Source organism: Lithobates pipiens, unplaced genomic scaffold, assembly GCF_037356315.1.
Source record: "Lithobates pipiens isolate NorthernLeopardFrog02 unplaced genomic scaffold, aLitPip1_a1.2 Scaffold_30, whole genome shotgun sequence".
Lineage (NCBI taxonomy): Eukaryota > Metazoa > Chordata > Amphibia > Anura > Ranidae > Lithobates > Lithobates pipiens.
Window position 1 is genome coordinate 160,296,800 of NW_027507791.1, and position 22,376 is coordinate 160,319,175.

The following is a 22,376-nucleotide window of genomic DNA, read 5'->3' on the forward strand; positions in this document are numbered from 1 at the left end:
GGACTTTTTTTCAAGGACTTGTATGAGAGTTATAGTTTACTGCACTTTATTACCTATTCACGTGTATTTTGAGCCTCTTGTGTTTTTTTTTAAATATTTTTACACTACTTGTATGTGGATTTTTTGAGCTCCTGTGAGCTTTTTGCACATTTTGCACTTTTTGTTTTTGTAGGTTTATGCCTATTAGATAACGGTTTGGGTATATTATTTATTACACACATATATTTATCTTGTGTATACATATCCATCAATTAATTTTTTTATTTGCTTTTTTGCATAATTCTGCACATATACATATACACATTCTGCACTATAGTACTAGATTTGTACACACTTTCATTTATTGCACACTTTTTATTCCTTTGCATTTTTGCACATTAGGCCTTTCCTGTGGACCATATTCATGTGTTCACCCATATCACTTTCCGTATTATAGTGTAGTTGGTTTTCTTTTCTTTAGTGGAGATTCTTTGGAGTTGGCGCTTTGTTCTACAACTTATACAGCTAGATATTGATACCCTTAATTTTTATAGTATTTTTTGCACCTCGTTACTGTTCCTTTTTATAGATTCTTACTGTTTGTTAGCCATTCACCATGGCTTTATATGTGATATTGCACCAAGTTTGATGCTTTCATCTTTATATAGTATACTTACAAGTATTTAGCTGGTCCATACACTAAGCAGGGGGGAGCAGATAACCCTCACAGGGCCTGGGAATATAGTCTAAATATAGGGACCCCTATAGCGGCTTCCACATATTAGCTGTGACCACCTCTTTTTCTGTCACTGATTTGTGGCATATCCCTCTCTCCCTTATCTATGGAATATCAACAATAAGGAGTTAACCTATATAGATTATCTTATCTAGTTAGGATTTACTTGTTTATAATCATATTCAGTGTAGGTAGCGCCAGAGTCCCTAATTCTATAATTTTTAACAGCTGTAGTTCACAATCCCTTTGGGGAGGGGTGAAGCATTGGGACGGCAGCAACCGAGTATACCATATCCATTACCACAGCGCAGTTTTTTGTCTTTCTGTGTTCCTCAACTGGCACTATTGCCAGTTCTCTTACAGCCATTTCCCTGACAGCTGCCTTTGTTTCTGCTCCTGTGTTGGCACATCCTGATCCTACGTTGCCTCTTATCATAGAAGTTGATGCTTCTGAGACTGGAGTTGGCACCCTTCTGTCTCAATGTCCTAACACTGAGCGCTATGCATCCATGTGGCTACTTTTCCAAGAAATTGTAACCTGCTTAGTGCAATTATGAGATTGGTGACAGAGAGCTGTTGGCGATCATTTTAGCCCTGAAAGAATGGAGACATCTCCTTGAAGGTACCACTGTGCCAGTTCTTATTCTTACTGACCATAAGAATCTTACATTCTTGTCTGAGGCTAAGCGACTCTCTCCCAGAAGGGCGCGATAGACTCTTTTCTTGTCAAGCTTTAATTACATTGTCTCATTCTTACCTGGTACCAAGAATGTAAGGGCAGATGCCTTGTCATGACAATTTTCCTCCACTTCCAAGTCGGAGTCGGTTCCGGTTCCTATGATTCCTCCTGATCGTATCTTGGCTATGGTTCGCACCAGTCTTACTTCTCCTTTTGGGTGACAGAATTCTTGCTGCTCAGGTCCATGCTCCTGAGAAACCTTGTGACCGCTGCTTTGTCCCAAAGAGTCTCCGTACTGCTGTGCTCCAGACTTACCATTCTCCCAAGGCAGCTGGCCATCCTGGGAAGAATCAACTCATTTGGGCCATTTCCCAACAATTCTGGTGGCCTAGTCTACGGGCTGATGTTACTGACTTCGTAGCTGCCTGTCCCATGTGTGCTCAGAGTAAGACTCCACGACACCTTCCAGTGGGCCTCCTACAACCCATACCCAATGGAGAGAGGCCCTGGACTCACCTGTCAATGGATTTCATTGTGGAGTTGCCCAACTCCCAAGGCAACACTGTTATCCTTATGGTGGTTGACTGGTTCTCAAAGATGTCATTGTATTCCACTTAAGAAGTTGCCTACCTCTAAAGAACTGGTTTCCATTTTTGCTCGGGAGATCTTTCGCTTACATGGGCTACCCAAGGTGATTGTCTTGGACAGGGGCAGTCAGTTTGTCTCCCGGTTCTTGCAAGCCTTTTGTGCACTGTTGGGAATCCAGCTTGTGTTCTCTTCTGCGTATCACCCGCATTCTAATGGGGCCGCAGAGAGAGACAATCAGTCCTTGGAGCAATTCTTACGTTGCTATATTTCTGACCACCATAACAACTGGTCAAACCTTTCACCATAGACAGAGTTTGCTCACAACAGTGCCTTGAATTCTGCCTCCCGATTGTCTCAATTTATGGCATATTGTTAAGTATCAGATAAGACCAGAACTGTGTGGACTGCAACAGAGGAAACCCAAACGTGTATAAGTGAAATATGATTTATTAAAGAAAGTGAATAATATAAATACAACCACACAGTGCAATAAACCAACCAACAAAGACCCCCAAACAACAACAGACAGATATGTACAATAAATGGGAAATGCAAGGACCGTAAACGATAGGCAGGCCAGGGTCATACACAGGGAGATCAGCAGATAAACAAGGGCAAGGAACACAGGACAGTGAGAGGATGGACGGATCAGACTGCAGGACAGGGATAATGGTAACAGGTGAGACAGGGTAGGGACCAGGACAGGGAAACAGGATAAGAACCACGGGTCACAGGTTCAGGGCACAGGAATAGGTACAGAATCAGGATCGCAAGCAGCAGGTCAGGGCACAAGGAACAATACCAAGGCGAGGTGTGTGTGCACCTGCCGGGTATTTATAATGGCTGCTGTCAGTCATGTGACGCCTGACTGCAGAAGGCAATACCTGCTCCATACTGCCAGGATCCCTCCGCTGGTGGACACCAGTACTGCGGACCAAAGATGACATAATTCCAGCAGGAGACACCTGCTGGTGGATCGCAGTACTGCATGCCAAATGATTGATATTACCAGCGGAGGGAACCTTTCCTGACAGTACCCCCCCTCAAAGGAGCGACCTCCGGACGCTCCAACTAGCAGTTGCTGGGGAAAGTCCATTGCGTCAAGCTGGGCTATGAGCAAAGTCACATCAGGTTGGGTAACGGGCACTTCAAGCAGGGCAGCAGACAGAAGCACATCGGACCGGGAAGCTGGCACATCGGGCTGGAAGGCAGGCAACGACACGTCAGGCTGGAAGGCGGGCAGCGGCACGTCAGGCTGGAAGGCGGGCAGCGGCACGTCAGGCTGGAAGGCGGGCAGCGGCACGTCAGGCTGGAAGGCGGGCAGCGGCACGTCAGGCTGGAAGGCGGGCAGCGGCACGTCAGGCTGGAAGGCGGGCAGCGGCACGTCAGGCTGGACGGCGGGCAGCGGCACGTCAGGCTGGACGGCGGGCAGCGGCACGTCAGGCTGGACGGCGGGCAGCGGCACGTCAAGCTTGAAGGCGGGCACTGGGACGTCAAGCTGGAAGGCGGGCACTGGGGCGTCAAGCTGGAAGGCGGGCACTGGGACGTCAAGCTGGAAGGCGGGCACTGGGACGTCAAGCTGGAAGGCGGGCACTGGGATGTCAGGCACATCAGACTGGAAGGCATCGGACTGCAAGGCCGGGACATCAGACTGGAAGGCGTCGGACTGCAAGGCCAGGACATCAGACTGGAAGGCGTCGGACTGCAAGGCCAGGACATCAGACTGGAAGGCGTCGGACTGCAAGGCCAGGACATCAGACTGGAAGGCGTCGGACTGCAAGGCCGGGACATCAGACTGGAAGGAATCGGACTGCAAGGTCGGGACATCAGACTGGAAGGAATCGGACTGCGAGGCCGGGACATCAGACTGCGAGGCCGGGACATCAGACTGCGAGGCCGGGACATCAGACTGCGAGGCCGGGACATCAGACTGCGAGGCCGGGACATCAGACTGCAAGGCATCAGACTGCAAGGCCGGGACATCAGACTGGAAGGCATCAAACTGGAAGGCCGGGGCATCAGACTGGAAGGCCGGGGCATCAGACTGGAAGGCCGGGGCATCAGACTGGAAGGCCGGGGCATCAGACTGGAAGGCCGGGGCATCAGACTGCAAGACATCGGACTGGAAGGCCGGGACATCAGACTGCAAGACATCAGACTGGAAGGCCGGGACATCAGACTGCAAGACATCAGACTGGAAGGCCGGGACATCAGACTGCAAGACATCAGACTGGAAGGCCGGGACATCAGACTGCAAGGCGTCTGGCTGGAAGGCCGGGACATCAGGCTGGAAGGCGTCTGGCTGGAAGGCCGGGACATCAGACTGCAAGGCGTCTGGCTGGAAGGCCGGGACATCAGGCTGGAAGGCGTCTGGCTGGAAGGCCGGGACATCAGGCTGGAAGGCGTCTGGCTGGAAGGCCGGGACATTAGGCTGGAAGGCGTCTGGCTGGAAGGCCGGGACATTAGGCTGGAAGGCGTCTGGCTGGAAGGCCGGGACATTAGGCTGGAAGGCGTCTGGCTGGAAGGCCGGGACATCAGGCTGGAAGGCGTCTGGCTGGAAGGCCGGGACATCAGGCTGGAAGGCGTCTGGCTGGAAGGCCGGGACATCAGGCTGGAAGGCGTCTGGCTGGAAGGCCGGGACATCAGGCTGGAAGGCGTCTGGCTGGAGCAGGTTGGTTGATGTGGAGGCAGGTTGCGTTACTGGCAGGATCAAATGAGTAGGAAAGAACTTCCGTCTCTTTTTAGATTTAGCTACTGAAGGCCTGTAGGTAGCTGCAGATCTATAGGTAGGGGATGAAGCAGACTGGAGAGAAGGGTTGGAATATGGCAGGTAAGAGGTAACAGTGGCTGGGGGAAGTTCTTGAGGGATAGTGGGCCATGGGAAAGAGGCAGTTGGATTAAAGGCAGGATATGTGCAGCAGGAAGAAACAGGGTATTGATATTTGGTGGGGAGTAGAGTATATTGGGCTGAAACTGAGGTTGCCATAGGTGATGGAGGAAGTGTTTCTTGGGCAGGCGGGTGTTTGGTAGCAGAGATGGTTTGTTGTGGGCTGGCTGTGGCTGATTGCAAAATACCAGACCATGCTAAAAGTAGTGGTTGTACAAACTGCGGGTTACATACGGCCTGTCTGACAAGGGATTGTACGGAATCAACACATTCTATTATCATCTGTTGGGAACAGGCTGTGTAATGCTCAAAAAAGTAAGGGGAATCATCTTCCAGAAGCCATACCAGTGATGTGACTTGATTAATACTGAAAGGGGGAGAAAAATCATCCTGGCCCCCTGGGATGCAGGGCAGGGCCAGCTCTGTGCAGATCTGAATTAACGGCTGAACATCCCCAAACAACATACAGCCCTGATCAACCCAGGAGTGAGCTAAACGAATGGTTTCCAACAGCTGATCACTGGTCCACTCTTTCAGTGTCTGGCGGAGATAGTCACCACTCTCAGACGCCAACAAAGCATAATAAGGAATCACTTCTAAATTCATTTCTGTAAGCAACCTGAACCAAGATGGTTCCTCTGTGTAGCCACTTCTGGTCAGGGATGGCCTTGGTATTCTGTTAAGTATCAGATAAGACCAGAACTGTGTGGACTGCAACAGAGGAAACCCAAACGTGTATAAGTGAAATATGATTTATTAAAGAAAGTGAATAATATAAATACAACCACACAGTGCAATAAACCAACCAACAAAGACCCCCAAACAACAACAGACAGATATGTACAATAAATGGGAAATGCAAGGACCGTAAACGATAGGCAGGCCAGGGTCATACACAGGGAGATCAGCAGATAAACAAGGGCAAGGAACACAGGACAGGGAGAGGATGGACGGATCAGACTGCAGGACAGGGATAATGGTAACAGGTGAGACAGGGTAGGGACCAGGACAGGGAAACAGGATAAGAACCACGGGTCACAGGTTCAGGGCACAGGAATAGGTACAGAATCAGGATCGCAAGCAGCAGGTCAGGGCACAAGGAACAATACCAAGGCGAGGTGTGTGTGCACCTGCCGGGTATTTATAATGGCTGCTGTCAGTCATGTGACGCCTGACTGCAGAAGGCAATACCTGCTCCATACTGCCAGGATCCCTCCGCTGGTGGACACCAGTACTGCGGACCAAAGATGACATAATTCCAGCAGGAGACACCTGCTGGTGGATCGCAGTACTGCATGCCAAATGATTGATATTACCAGCAGAGGGAACCTTTCCTGACACATATTATGGTTTACAACCTTCCATCTTGCCTGGCTCGTTTCTTCCGCAGAGTATTTCTGCGTTAGAGGAGCATCTCCGTGGTCTTCGTTCCACTTGGGTACAAGTCCAGGAGGCTTTGCATCATGCTAATGATAGGTACAGACTCCATTCTTACCGCAGACGCTTGCCTGCGCCTTCCTACCAGATTGGGGACAGGGTCTGGCTGTCATCTGACAACCTCCAGCTTCGTGTTCCCTCACTGAAGTTTGCACCTCGGTTTATTGGGCCTTTCCGTATCCTTCGTGGGATTAACCCATTGGCTTACACGGTGGACCTTCCTCCTAGTATGCGCATCTCAAATGTGTTTTATGTCTTCTTATTGAAACCGTTGGTCTGTAACTGATTTACCACCTCGGTGCCACGCCCTCACCCTATTCATGTTGAGAACCATGAGGAGTATGAGGTACAATCCATTTTTGACTCCCGTAGGTTCCGTGGGCGCATACAGTACCTGGTGCATTGGAAGGGGTACGATCCGGAAGAACGCTCCTGGGTTTCATCCTCGGGCGTACATGCCCCTGTCCTCCTCCTGAGTTCCATAGACTGTTTCCCCTCAAGCCCGGTGGCCCTCAGAGAGGGGTCATTGAGGAGGGGGTACTGTCAGAGCTGGCTTAGCCCTTCCTTCCCTGGTCGGGCTGTTCAGCTGTCAGCTAATTCCCAGCTTTCATCTCTCTCCACAGTTAACAGCTGTTCCTGATCATGCTCGTCTGACCTGCCTACTTAAAGCTGTCCAGCTCACTTCACCTCTGCCTTCGCCCTGGTCACTTCACAAGAAACCATCTCCTGCGGTTCTGTTTGAAGACTGGCTTGCTGACATCCCTTCTGGCTCCTTATCCTGCTTGCTGCTGTTGTACTTCGATCCCTGACTTCTGGCCTGGCTGATTAGCCGATCTGGTTATTGAACTCTGGCCTGGCTGACTACTCTATCCAGTTACTGGATTCTGGCTATGCTTTGACTACGCTTTATCTATTTACATTTTTATTTTGATTTAATAAACAAGTGTGATTTAATTGTACTTCTGTCTCAGTCTGATTCATGGTTTCTGACACCAGGTTCCGACTACTTCTTATGATAGGTTTAAACGTCATCAACGCATTTATTAACCAAACGCAGAGTGGGACTGCAACTTGAAAATCCAATAAGTTTCCAATCGCAATACACGAGTCATGGCCCCACCCCTCCAAGGGGGAACATATGAGGAATTGAGACCCCGTGGGATTGCGATTGTGAAACTGTCTATAATGTCTTGGCACATTATATTTAGTATCCCCAATCAGAATTCCCGCAATGTGCTCACCCACCCGAACGGAAAAAGCATGTATGGTGTGGCCCATGTATTGCTTACCGCAAGGGCAGATGATCATATATACAACGTGCTTGGTGGCACATGTGCAGAAAGATTTTTAATGTGATAGGTTTTATTGGTAACATTGGATTTAAATTCCAACGTTTTTTATGTCTACCACAGGAGTTGTAACGGCAAACTGTACACTTCTTACATGGAAAATATCCGACCATATTATGGAAAAAGATCGGACGTTCAGGAGGGTCAATAATATTTGGGGCAACTCTAGCTCTCAAGGAAGGGGCCCCTCTAAAAATTACTCTGGCTTGTTTCGGTAATGTGGTCCCCAAAATCCGGTCATTCCTAAGTACGTTCCAACGGCGATTAATAATCGCTTTAACATCCTTATGTTGTATTGAAAATGATGTAAACCTGGAACATTTAAAGGATTCATCAGGTTCACGTGAAGGTTTTGGTGATAGTAAAGAACTTCTTTTTCGTCATAACTTCCTTATGTAGTTCTTGATCAGTACTAACTGGATCATAACTTTTTTCAATAAATCTCCCTCTGAGTGACTGGGCCTGAGTCAAATGTATCGACATTAGTACAATTTCTACGTAACCGCAAAAATTGACTACGGGGTACCAACTCAAGCCAGGATCGATGGCAGCTTTCACTCGGTATAAAGCTATTCCGATCAGTGGATTTGAAATGTGTTTGAAACACACAAACATACGCGAACAGATGCTTATCTCCAAATCAAGGAAATGCACCTTTGTAGTGCTAAATTCAAAAGTAAAAAAAATTCCTCTGTCATTATGATTCAGGAAAGTGAAAAATTTGCTAAGTGACTCTGGGGTGCCATCCCATAGGAGGAGGATGTCGTCTATATATTTGGCCCAAAAGACCAGTGATGGCCTCTGTTCAGAATAGCCGGCATCCTCCTTCCATTTGGCCATAAACAGATTGGCGAGACTGGGGGCGAATTTAGCCCCCCCGTTGCTATGCCTTTCTGCTGCGAAAATAATTTGTTATCAAACCAAAAATAGTTATGAACCGTGGCAAACTGTAATAACTCGATAATATACTGACTCTGATTAGCTGTAAGAGAGGGGTCACGTTCCAAATAGTAATTGACGGCCTCTATTCCAAAATCGTGCAGAATACAGGTATACAGCGATGCTACATCAGCTGTAACCAACAAGTGTCACATTCCTTCAAGACTGCCTATGCTGATGCTGAGTGACTATCCTGTTATGTTGACTGACTATCCTCTTCCTCAATGATCCTGCTGATAGCGTGGAAGAACATTTTTGGTTCTGGGCACCGCCACTAGTGGCTAAGGCCCAATTTTTCAGCCCCCATTTAACAGGGACATGTAATTCCAATTTTTGATGCAATACTTTGCAGCAGGGCTCATTCCTGCACTCCAACTACAATATGTGGGAGTGGTTGCAGTGTCGTGTCACCAGCACCAGTGCCCAATTTTTCAGCCCCTGTTTAACAGATACATGTAATTACAATTCTTGATATAATATTTCACAGCAGGGCCTGTTCCAGCGCCCACGAGAGTAACTGTGAGGACTTACAGTGTTGTGGCACCACCACCAAAGGCCCAATCTTTCTACCACTGTTCAAAAATGGCATGTAATTGCAATTCTTGATATAATAGTTCACAGCAGGGCATTCCAGCACACCAAGAGTCACTTTGAGGGCTTACAGTGTTGTGGCAACACCAACACTTTAGGCCCAAATTTCTGCAGAGCATATAGGGCAGGCCCTTACTTTCAAACATCCAACTTACAAATGTCTCCTACTTGCAAACAGGAGACAACAGGAAGGGAGATGGAAAAAGACGGACGGCAAAAAAAAATTATACAGGGGTGATAACCCTTCCCTATGTTTTCCAAAAAAGCTTAAAAAAAATAGATTTTTTTTTACCTGGAGCTACACTTTAAAAATGTACCACTTAAAAATTACAAACAGATTCTACTTAACACAACAAACCTACACAGTCCCTGTCTTGTTTGCACCCCCTGTATACTGCTGTTCTGAGTATATAGGGCCTGGGGGCCTCACTCTTTACTTTTTTAATTTGGGTACAGGGTTCCCCTTAATATCCGTACAAGACCCAAAGGGGCTGATAATGGGCAGGGGGGGGGCTACCCATGCCATTTTTGTCAATGATTTTCATCCGTATTGCCTGGACCAGACATTACATTAAAACCGCAAGCAGTTTTAACCACTTACCGACCAGCGCACAACGGTGTACGTCCTATTTTTGAAGAGGGATATCTCGGTAACGGCAGCAGCTGCTGCCACAACCGAGATGGACATCTCTTCAGGCGCTGCTCGTCTGTACGATAACGGTCTCCGCTGCAAATTTGCCGCGAGATCACCGCTATCGGCGGCGGGAGAGGTGCCACCCCGCCCTCCCGCACCTTCCGCCGCTTACCGGAGCCGTCGGTAGCGGCGGAGGCGATCGGGTCCTTTCGCTAGCTGGCTATGGAGACGAGTGAGGCTAAGATGGCCCCCACTCGTCTCTATACCATAGGAGGGCGGAAGCGACGTCAAAACGTCACTTCCGCCCATACCTCTTAAAGGTATATTTTTTTTTTATGTAATTTTTTTTTTTTTTTGCATTTTAGTCCAAATATTAGATCTGAGGACTTTTTGACCCCCAGATCTCATATTTAAGAGGACCTGTCATGCTTTTTTCTATTACAAGGGATGTTTGTATTTTTTTTTAAAACAGTGTAAAAATAAATAAAATCAATTAAAATAAATAAGAGGTATCGCCGCGATCGGTAGAGCGAGAGCAATAATTCTAGCCCTAGCCCCTCCTCTGTAACGCAAAAAATGCAACCTGTAGGATTTTTTAAATGTCGCTTATTTAGATTTTTGAGGCTAAAAGTTTGACGCCATTCCACGAGCGGGCGCAATTTTGAAGCATGACATGTTGGGTATCAATTTACTCGGCGTACCATTATCTTTCACAATATATAAAAAAAAGTGGGCTAATTTTACTGTTGTAAAGTGATTTTTTCCAAAAAAAGTGCGCTTGTAAGACCGCTGCGCAAATACAGTGTGAAAAGTATTTCAATGACCGCCATTTTATTCTCAGGGTGTTAGAAAAAAACAATATAAAATGTTTGGGGGTTCTAAGTAATTTTCTAGCAAAAAAAACTGTTTTAAACATGTAAACACCAAATCTGAAAAAGAGGCCTGGTCCTTAAGTGGTTAAATGTCTTTTTTTCCGTTAGAAATTTCATTTTGTGCAGGGACTGTTCTAAACATGGGAAACACGTGCCACTTCACAGGCATATAGAGACCCCCAGGTACAATATTTAAAGGAATATTTAACTTTTTTTTTCACTTTAAGCGTCATTAAAATCAGTTCTCCCGAAAACTGCAGTTTTTAAGTTTTGTTTTTTGTTTTTTTGCATTGATACATGTCCCCTGGGGCAGGAGCCGGGTCCCCAAACCCTTTTTAGGACAATAACTTGCATATTAGCCTTTAAAATTATCACTTTTGATTTCGAATGTTCGAGTCCCATAGACTTTAATGGGGTTCTAAAGTTTGTACAAATTTTCGGTCCGTTCGAAGGTTCCGGTGTGAACCGAACCGGGGGGGTGTTCGGCTCTTCCCTACTCAAGAGTGTTTATCCAAAGAAACTGAGAATTTCCAAAGATAAGAGAGGTCAGTAATGACTTTAGATTAAAATGGGAACATAATTTATAACAGTGCACTAGAAATATGATTGCTTTACTTTTATGAACAATAATTACTCCAAATCAACAAGGAAATACAGGACACTCTGGATTTACTCACTCCCTTTAGACAAAGACCCACATGTATACAGAAAGAGTAGGATATCTGTCTAATGAGAAAACAAAGAAATAGCAAGTAGCAAAAGTTTAAAACTGGACAGAGACAGATTTGCTTACACCACTAAGGCATATAGGTGGAATCTCTCTCACAACATTAACAAACAAGGCTACCCCCATAGAAATGACAACACTAGAAAAGGAAGATCAAAGCATTAGAGGAGCTAGATAATACTTACACATCGCAGTTAGAAGATGGAGTGGAGAGGCTCATTGGTGATGCAAATGTAGCAAAAAATGGGAGGGAAGACCTGCAGGTGCCATAGCGGGAGTCAAAGATGGGGTACTCCCTCAGTCCACCATGTACACGATCCTCCAACCCCTTACTCCACACCATCCGCCCCCGCCATACACATCCTCTGTGTACCCCAATAGTGAAGAAATTTGGGATGGACAGGTGTGTGACACCAGGGGGGACAAGATCAATTGAAAATCTTGAATTTATTCACACATAAACTGACAAACACACAGGGGTTGATTTACTAAAGGCAATTTGGCAATTTGACTGTGCACATTCAAAAGTGTAGTTGCACTCTGCAAGAGCAGTTGCTCCAGAGCTTAGTAAATGAGCAGAAGCTTTGCTGATTTCCATCATCCAATCATGTGCAAGCAAAATGCTCTTTTTTTTTTTTTTATTTCCTTGCACTTGATTGGGTATTATTTGCAAAATGAAGATTTACCTCATTTACTAAGCTCTGAAGCAACTGCACTTTGCAAAGTGCACAGTCTATTTGCTTTTAGTAAATCAAGTCCCACTATGAAAGGTTACAAATTCGACATGATGAAAGTTATGTACTTATTTGCTGGAAAGTTGATGGTACTCCCCTAGGACCCTTGGATGACTGGCCAAGTTTGACTAGGCATGAATATCGAACTCTTAAAGATCTGATAGATCTATGGGAGGAGGGACATGTGACCAACATGAAGAATCAGAGGTGGATCCTGCAGAACTTATACTGAATATGGCCTTGGAAATTTGTGAGAATATGGAGGGAACAAGTACGGGCTCTGTTAAGGGCACTACATTGAAGAATGTGGCTTTCTATAATGGATAAAGAGTTTTTCCCCCTTTGCAGTCTCCGGGGTGGTCTGCTTTGTACGAGCAGTCACCAATGACATTAGGAAACTCAGGTGGGAACACTGTCCTCGGGACAATTTGTCTACTGATGAGAGATCAGCACTCCAAACATTATGTTCAAACAGAGATTTGATTATTAGGACTGCGAACAAAGGGGAATATCGTTTTGATGAATTCAAAAATCTTGGATAGTAGACCACTGGACAAAAGACCATGGGCATTAAATGTGCCTGTAAGAGAACTGCTGTTGCGCTCCGAGCGCATGCATATGCGTACAAGAGACTGTGTCAATCGTGAGTGCACAAACGCGATCGCCAATGCGCGCTGCTGTGCGTGCCGATGTGCGCACGTTCTTAGGTGCGCATCCGCACTCCTTTTGGTGCCATTGGACTTATTTAAGGGACACACTGACTTGTAGCAGATGCTGACCGATCTTCAGCTGTTCCAGTCCTGTTCCTTGTTATTCCTGCTATTACCTGACTGATACCCATTGCTGAACTCTTGGCTTGCCCTGACCTGGCTCTGGATCTTATCTCTAACTACTGGCTCCTGACTTTGGCTTCCTGTTTGACCCTGCTCCTGCCTGATGTTTTGGTACCTTTCTGCCTGCCTGCTTCCGAACCCGGATATTCCTGTGACTACTAGACATGTGCATTCGTTTTCGTCCGAATGCATTTTCGTCCGAATTTCAGCAATTTTCATTTTCGTTTTGACAAACGATAACGAAAGCACAAAATCCAAAAAACGAAAGATCCGACATAAATAAATGCTTTATTTTCATTTTCATTGTTACAACAGTTCGATATAGAATAGGAGATTCGACATGACTCTGACAATAACAATCTGTCTATAGAACCTGTGGTCGAATGTGCCTAACCTTACCTCTATTAGTCCAAGATTATATAGAGAAAACATTCGACAGAGAGAAAAGATTCTGCAAGTTACTGTCCTAAAAAGTGTTTGGGGACCCGGGTCCTGCCCCAGGGGACATGGATCAATGCAAAAAAAAGTTTTAAAAACTGCAGTTTTTTCGGGAGCAGTGATTTTAATAATGATTAAAGTGAAACAATAAAAGTGTAATATTCCTTTAAATTTCGTAGGGGGGGGGGGGGTGTCTCTAGTATGCCTGTGAAGGGGCTCATGTTTCTGGTGCTTAGAACTGTCCCTGCACAAAGTGTCATTTATGCAGGAAAAAAAAGTCCTTTAAAATCACTCGCAGCTATTATGACTTGTCGGCTCCGTAATACAGAGAACACTCATTGAAAGTCATTGATAAAAAAATAAATAAATAAAAAAGCGTGGGGGTCCCCCAAATTCAATTACCAGGCCCTTCAGGTCTGGTATGGATATTAAGGGGAACCCCGCGTCAAATTAAAAAAAAAATTGACGTGGGGGTCCCCCTAAAAATCCATACCAGACCCTTTATCCGAGCACGCAATCTGGCAGGCCGCAGGAAAAGAGGGGGGGGACGAGAGAGCGGCCCCCCCTCCCTCCTGAACTGTACCAGGCCACATGCCCTCAACATTAGGAGGATGCTTTGGGGATCTGTGACCCCTCAAAGCACCTTGTCCCCATGTTGATGAGGACAAGGGCCTCATCCCCACAACCCTGGCCGGTGGTTGTGGAGGTCTGCGGGCGGGGGGCTTATCAGAATCTGGAAGCCCCCTTTAACAAGGGGACCCCCAGATCCCGCTCCCCCCCTGTTTGAAATGGTAAGGGGGTACAAAAGTACCCCTACCATTTCACAAAGAAAGTGTAAAAAATAGTTAAATAAAACAAACACACTTTTGAAAAATTCCTTTATTAAAAATAAAAAAAAATAAAAAAAAGATTCCAGCGGCGGTAATCCACTCTTGCTATCCAGCGACGGACGGTCATCTCTCCAGCGATGGCTCATCTCATCCAGCGCAGCGAATACATCCTTCTTCTGTCTCCGCAGAGGAGACACTGCAAGGATTCCGTCGGCCTGACGTTTCTTATATACGGAGGGCGGGGCCACCCGTCACCTGACCCCGCCCCCCTCTGGCGCAAGGGGAAACCCGGGGTTCCCTGTGACGTATGGGTGACCCCCGCACCCCTCTGATGTAACACAGGCAGGTTTCCATTACATCAGACGGGGGCGGGGTCACCCATACGTCACAGGGAACCCCGGGTTTCCCCTTGCGTCAGAGGGGGCGGGGTCAGGTGATGGGTGGCCCCGCTCTCCGTATATAAGAAACGTCAGGCCGACGGAATCCTTGCAGTGTCTCCTCTGCGGAGACAGAAGAAGGATGTATTCGCTGCGCTGGATGAGATGAGCCATCGCTGGAGAGATGACCGTCCGTCGCTGGATAGCAAGAGTGGATTACCGCCGCTGGAATCTTTTTTTTATTTTTTTTTATTTTTAATAAAGGAATTTTTCAAAAGTGTGTTTGTTTTATTTAACTATTTTTTACACTTTTCTTTGTGAAATGGTAGGGGTACTTTTGTACCCCCTTACCATTTCAAACGGGGGGCGGGATCTGGGGGTCCCCTTGTTAAAGGGGGCTTCCAGATTCTGATAAGCCCCCCGCCCGCAGACCTCCACAACCACCGGCCACGGTTGTGGGGATGAGGCCCTTGTCCTCATCAACATGGGGACAAGGTGCTTTGAGGGGTCACAGACCCCCAAAGCATCCTCCCAATGTTAAGGGCATGTGGCCTGGTATGGTTCAGGAGGGAGGGGGGCCGCTCTCTCGTCCCCCCTCTTTTCCTGCGGCCTGCCAGGTTGCGTGCTCGGATAAAGGGTCTGGTTATGGATATTTAGGGGGAACCCCACGTCAAATTTTTTCTTAAATTTGAGGCAGGGTTCCCCTTAATATCCATACCAGACCTGAAGGGCCTAGTAATTGAATTTGGGGGACCCCCACGCTTTTTTTTTATTTTTTATTTTTTCTTGTTTTATCAATGACGTTCAATGAGTGTTCTCTGTATTACGGAGCCGACAATTCATAATAGCTGCGAGTGATTTTAAAGGACTTTTTTTCCTGCATAAATGACACTTTGTGCAGGGACAGTTCTAAGCACCAGAAACATGCGCCCCTTCACAGGCATACTATAGACACCCCCCCACTATGAAATTTAAAGGAATATTACACTTTTATTGTTTCACTTTAATCATTATTAAAATCACTGCTCCTGAAAAAACGGCCGTTTTTAAAACTTTTTTTTGCATTGATACATGTCCCCTGGGGCAGGACCCGGGTCCCCAAACACTTTTTAGGACAGTAACTTGCAAATTAGTCTTTAAAATTAGCACTTTCGATTTTTAATTTTGGAGTCCCATAGACTTTAACAGGGGTTCTAAAGTATGCTATATACTAGCTCCGTCGAATCTTCTTTATACATTCGACAGACACCATAAGCCTTCAAAGACAGATTCGACCGTAATTCATGTGGATTTTCGGACGAATGCAATTTTTGAACGAAAAACGAAATAAATAAAAACGAATTTCAGGAGTAACTAAATAAATTAAGTTTTCGGACGAAAACGAAATTCCGAAACAAAATATTTTACTCTGCACATGTCTAGTGACTACGCTCCTGTCTCCTGTTTGGCTCCAAGCTGTCATCCGGGTGTCCGCAGTTCCGTTCCTGCAACCTGCTGCGACTTCCTGCATCTCCAAAATTGTATCACCTGCCGCAAGTTTCCTGAGCTACATCTGCAGGCACTCGTGTTCCTCCTTTCCCTTGGGTCCTTCTGTCCCCATCATCAGCGAAACCCGGGTTGGAGATGCAAGGGAGGCCGACCTCGTCACTTCAGACTCCGAACAGGTAAGTGACAGTATCGTTCAGCCAGCAATGGGGTCTGAAAGGGAGGCCTCGCCTGCTATGGACATCTGTCGATCAATCTCTGCATTAGCTCATACCGTACGGACCCTCCAAGAGGACCTGGGCCGGAGTGAAGATCGTTTACCAACTCCATCTGACGTCTCATCTGCTTCTACTTTCCCAGCTCTTGTGAGTTCTTTTGCACAGACTTTTGCCTTCTCAGTGCAACCATTCCTTCTCCTGAACCCAGAGTGCCCTTGCCTGAGCGTTTTTCAGGGGATCGCAAACAGTTCTGTACATTCCAAAATGCCTGCAAACTTTATTTCTCTTTACTACCCCGAACTTTCTCATCCGAAGAAGTTAGTGGGGTTTATCATCACTCTACTACAAAATGAACCACTTTCCTGGGCCCATCGTCTCAGAGAGCACCATGTCCCAACTCTATGCGGATCCCTTCCTCCAACAGACTGCTGAATCTACACTTGGCAACCTCTGACAATGTCCAAGTCCATAGAGGACTATGTAACTGACTTCTGGGTCTGGAGTACTGATACTCAGTGGAATACAGCTGCTCTCCACCATCAATTTCTTCTTGGGCTTTCAGACACTTTAAAAGATGAACTTGGCCGTGTAGGGTTACCCTCATCTCTGGAAGACCTGACCCACCTTGTCGTTTGTATTGACCATCGGTTTAGCAAAAGACAATCCTAGAAGGCCATTTCCAAGCCACCTACGTCCCCAAGAATGATCACTGCTGTTTCCACACACTTTTCCACAATGCTAAGGGTCCCCCGCAGGAACAAGAGGCACCCTGAATCTCCCCGTAGAAGCTTTTCCAGACCACCCCTGTCTTCTTCAGAATGCCTTCGGCCACTTTATGATGGACTATGCTTTTACTGTGGAGTGGCCGGTCACTTCATTCAGACCTGTCCCATAAGACCTGTGAGAGCCGCTCCTACTCTGTCTCATATGATGCATCTCCCTGGGAGAGATCTGCTACATCTCCCTCTTCCGCCCCAACTCCAGTTACCAGGAAGGACTATACTTGTAACCGCAATCATAAACTCTGGAGCCTGCAGTTGCTTTGTGGACTCTGCTTTTGTTGCCTTACATCAACTGCCTGTATGCACCAAGGGACAGGGATTTACCGTGCATCTGGCGGACGGCTCTGGTCTCAAGTCTGGGCCAGTTACACAAGAGACTTTACCCATTCCCTGCCAGACTTCCTCTGAACAGGAACTTCTCCGTCTGGATGTCATAACCTCCCCCATGTTTCCTATTATCCTGGGACTACCTTGGTTGAGGGCCCATAACCCCTGCATCGACTGGTTCACTGGGGAAGTATCCTTCTCTTCTGATTACTGTCAAAGACATTGTCACTCGGAAAAGTCTGTTACTCCTGCTCCTCTCCTCAGTATCCACTCTGACCCTGAAACTATGAAGTTAGTACCTGTAGCATACCATGAATTCCTAGATGTGTTTAACAAGAAAAGTGCTGATACTCTATCTCCCCACTGGACTATGATTGTCCCATTGCACTTTTACCAGGGGCCGAGATTCCTTTTGGGCGAATTTACCCTATCTCTGAACCTGAACTGGTGGCCCTGCACAGATACATTGATGAGAGCCTGGAAAAAGGGTTCATTCGGGCCTCTTCCTCTCCAGCAGGGGCCGTATCTTTTTTGTGGAGAAAAAGGATCATTCCTTGAGACCCTGAGTAGATTACTGTGATCTTAATAAAATAACCATCAAGAATCAGTACCTGCTTCCCTTAATCCTTGAGTTGTTCCAAAGACTGCAAGGTGCACGAGTATTCTCCAAGCTCGATTTGAGAGGTGCTTAACATTTGGTTTGAATCAGGAAGGGGGACGAATGGGAGACTGCCTTCAGGACATGTTTTGGGCATTTTGAATACTTGGTCATGCCCTTAGGCCTCTGCAATGCCACCGCCACATTCCAGCACCTGGGGAATGACGTTTTTTGGGACTTTCTTGACCTGTTTATCATCGCCTACCTTGATGATATTCTTATTTTCTCTGAATCGCTCGAAACCCATCACATTCATGTAAAGAAGGTCTTAAGCAAACTACGGGAACATCAACTTTATGCCAAGGCAGAGAAGTGCAACTTTGAAAGACAGACAATACAGTTTCTGGGACCTGTCATCTCTGCCGATGGTATCTCCATGGAGCCTCAAAAAGTCGCCGTTGTCCTGAAATGGCCACCTCCGACAGACCGAAAGGCGGTACAAAAGTTTGTGGGATTCGCTAACTTTTACAGAAAATTCATTAAGAACTTTTCGGGTATTATCTCTGCCATTACCCTTCTTACTAAGAAGCATGTTCCTTTCCAGGGGAGTCCAGAAGCACAAGCATCTTTCGAGCAGCTTAAAGCTCTATTCACCTCAGCCCCCATCCTTAAGCATTCTGATCCATCTTTGGCCTATGGACTGGAGTGGATGCCTCTGAAAATGCTGTAGGAGCCATATTATCGCAACAACAGGGTCCTAAATCATTTCTCTATTCCGTGGCCTTCTTCTCCAAGAAATGTAATTCTTCAGAGAGAAATTACCATGTGGGGGATCGGGAGCTGTTGGCCATTAAAGCTGCCCTCGAGGAATGCCAATCTGAAGTGGAAGTGACGCACACAGATGCACGTTTTGGCGTCCATTTAAGACCTTGATGTTCCACATGGTGATGAGTCAGGCCAACACAGCCCATCTCTGGACTACATGCTTTTGGCCCATCTATGGTATTATATACTTTACAAGGCTGTCGTTTTCAAAGATAAGGGAGAACACCCTGGAACTTTGGATCTTTGGACTTGATCAGAAGCTGATAAGTCTACCTCTCATTTTTTGGAAACTATCTCCTTCTGGACATATCTACCTCTTCATATGGCTGTCTCATTTGGGGGTTGAGAGTGAGTCTCAAAGGGACTCTGATTGGTACAGTGAGAGGCAGGTTAAGGAGGACTGTGTTCACCTATTTATGGTTCCAGCGAGCCACACATCACCGTAGTGGACATTTAAACGCATACACCATCCCACTTGTATATATGTCTTGATCACTGTTGCCCAGCAAGGCTCCCCCCTTTCATCACAGTCATTTTCTAGTTCAACATACAATCATCCACTTGTTCAGTTTCCCAATGCAGATTGGGAGAACTATTGATATTCCTTCATAGTTCCAACCTTGTGGTTTTGACTTCATTCATCCCCCCCCCCCCCTTTGATTACTAGTTCAACCTTGATTCACAACTAGGGTCACCCTTCATAGGTCGTCAGACCTGGGGATATAATACCAGCTGTATTACAGCATTAACAACCTTTGAAACATGGATGGAATTAAACCACCTATCAACAGATGGTCCTTCTGTTATTGTTTTTATAGCACCAGTGCTATGTATACATGTTGTTTTTAATGTCCCTTTTCTTAGCTTTGACATCAATAAATTTGTTTTGCTAATCATGCTTGTATGGTGAGTGAAGTTCCATAGATATGTACTACCTTAGGGTTGCTTGAGCTATTACAGGTTTTTATTTCTAAGTTTGGTATTTAATTTACTGCGGTAAATGTGCGCCAATACACTGAAATATACTGCGTTAAACATGCACTAACAAACTGCAATATACTACAATAAGCCGGCAATAACGCACTGAAATATATTGCAGGAAACCTGCCCTGACCAAATAAAATGACACTAAAGTAAAAATGAACGATCACACTACACTATAAATATATTAACACTAAACTGATACTTTACAATCATAATAGAATCACAATAGCCCACAGCACAGTAACTCGCTAGTAGCACTGAACAGAGCTCTGTTTTATCTTTCTCCACGCCAATATCACACTGCAAATGTCCACTATGGGAAGAGTATTTTTATAGTGTGGAGTGGGACTAAGAGCAATGAGCCATGATTGGATAGAGTCATCATGACAGTGTCCAATCATGGCTCTGACAGTGCTATGTGCCCTGATTGGTTGAAACAATGAAAGCTTTGCCCAATCAGGGCTTCCAATGCACTGTACAGTGGAGCAGTGCATTGTGGTTGTTGGACGGCTGAACAAACGGTCAAATGCTCCAGTAATTTGGCTGTTCATCGAATAGTCTAACAGCCAATGTTCGGCCCGAGTTCATGCTCAGGCCAAACCATTTGCCCAACATACTAAAGTGACAAACGGGAGACGGCAATGCTTTGTGGGAGGTATTTTCTGATCCCTGAACTCTAGGTCATTTTAAATTTGCTGTGAGTTTTTCAAATATAACCTATGATTCTCTTATTCCTAACCTCAAGATGGGCGAAAACTTGGGTTTTCAAGGGTCTGGCTATAGTTCTTGAAGGATTGAAGGAATCAATCCCACGGTGCACTACTGATTGCCAGAATAGTGTGTGAGCTCCAAAGGAAAGCCTCCACCTTATAAATTGGCTGCTTACTAGCTCTTTATGACCTCCTATTACGGAAGGTCTTGTGGCTCTTATACCCTGCCAAGGCCTCTGTTCTTCCAGGGGGATCAAGTTGAAGAGCACTCACCACCCAAGGGAGAACCGAATCATATAAGGACCCCAAAAAAGAGAAGGCTTCCATAGTAGAAAATCTTCAACATAGTGTTTAATATAAAAAAATTGATAAAAACATGCATGAATAAGCCGGCCGGCTCGAATGTAGCAGCCTGTCCTTCCGGGACCAGTGCAAACGCATGATGTCAGCACATTGCTACTCCCTATGGGTTTTGTCACAAGTTGACGTCGTTCTGGGGATACTGCTTCATGATCAGACTAGGGAGCTGTGCTGTGCTGGGATGTGGCCAGTACTGGAAACAAAGTTATAGGGGTTGGAGTAATACATTATAGTTTGTGCTTTTGGGATGTAGTTCACACCAACAGTCAGTTACATTGTGTTGTTTTAATACATTTGAGATCTGGCAGGAGGCTGCCGGGCCAGGGTCAGGAAGATGTATTGGAGAATGTTGTCTATTAAGTTGAAGGTAACATAAAATAACTAGAAAAGCCTGGGGATTGGCAGGTGTTGGGAACCATTGGGCCATAAGCGCACCATAGTAGGTGGCATACAATTTCCTGAAGGCTCTAAAAATATTGAACTAACAACTGAAAATGATTTTGTTTTTCAGGATGTGATGTATATGATGTTGGAGATCTACACTTTGCCCAAGTTCCTAATGACAAGCTGTACAACAACACTGTTAAATACCCACGTACAGTTGGCCTTGCATGTCAGGTGTTGGCTGATGAAGTTAGCAGAGTAGTAGAAGCTGGTCATACTTGTGTAACTTTGGGAGGCGATCATAGGTAAGTCTGTTTACTGCTATTGCCTATTTCAAACATGAATACTTGGCATTCCTCCTCAATTGTCCCCCATCTTGAAATTTGTAAACTTACTTTGTGAAAATGCACACAAATTAATTTCCTTAAATTCTGTGACACATATTCACTATGCCCTGTGAGTAGGCACTGCTTTGCTATACATTTCACAGAGCCCACGTTCTCAACTACATATATGCTGACAGGAGGAATTGGAGCGACTGTTTTTGGCAGCAGGGTACCATGGGGTATGTAGACCTTAGAAATTGAAAGTAACCTGCAGAGGAGAAGCTGCGATGCATGCATGTAACCCCCAGTAAGTTGTGGAAAGAGCTGACCAGCAGAAAGGCAGAATTCACAATGACAGAGGAGATATTCATGCTTATCTTGGGTTGTCAAAAATAACTATTGTTTGTATTTTGTTGCAATGGAAATGTTACTATTACATTATATGCTGTAACCACAGAATGCCTAAAATCTGAGTCTGTTTGGAATAATTTTAAATGGTGTTTTTTAATTTTGAAAGAAGAAAATAAACTCTTATTTACTTGAGTAAATAAATAATGAACACCTCTATATTATAACTATGAAACAGAACAAGGGTGCACACACCGCTTCAGGCAAATGGACAGTGCTAATCCCGACTCATCACCGTAGGCAATATCAAGACGAGAAGAAAAGATTGATCACACACTTGAATCCAAAAGAGGCTGTAGAAATGTCTTTATTGTCATGAGCCAGACAAAATTGCAATGA

The 22,376-nt window shown here is 45.7% G+C and overlaps 1 protein-coding gene across 4 annotated transcripts in view; it reads left to right on the plus strand.

Moving 5' to 3' along the window:
• Positions 1–22,376, plus strand: part of ARG2 (arginase 2) — an 823,867-nt gene that overhangs the window by 212,221 nt on the left and 589,270 nt on the right. For all 4 annotated transcript variants that reach the window (XM_077465036.1, XM_077465038.1, XM_077465037.1 and 1 more), the window contains exon 3: positions 21,431–21,608. In XM_077465036.1, the coding sequence (XP_077321162.1) occupies positions 21,431–21,608 (178 nt within the window). The remainder of the gene's footprint in view (positions 1–21,430; positions 21,609–22,376) is intronic.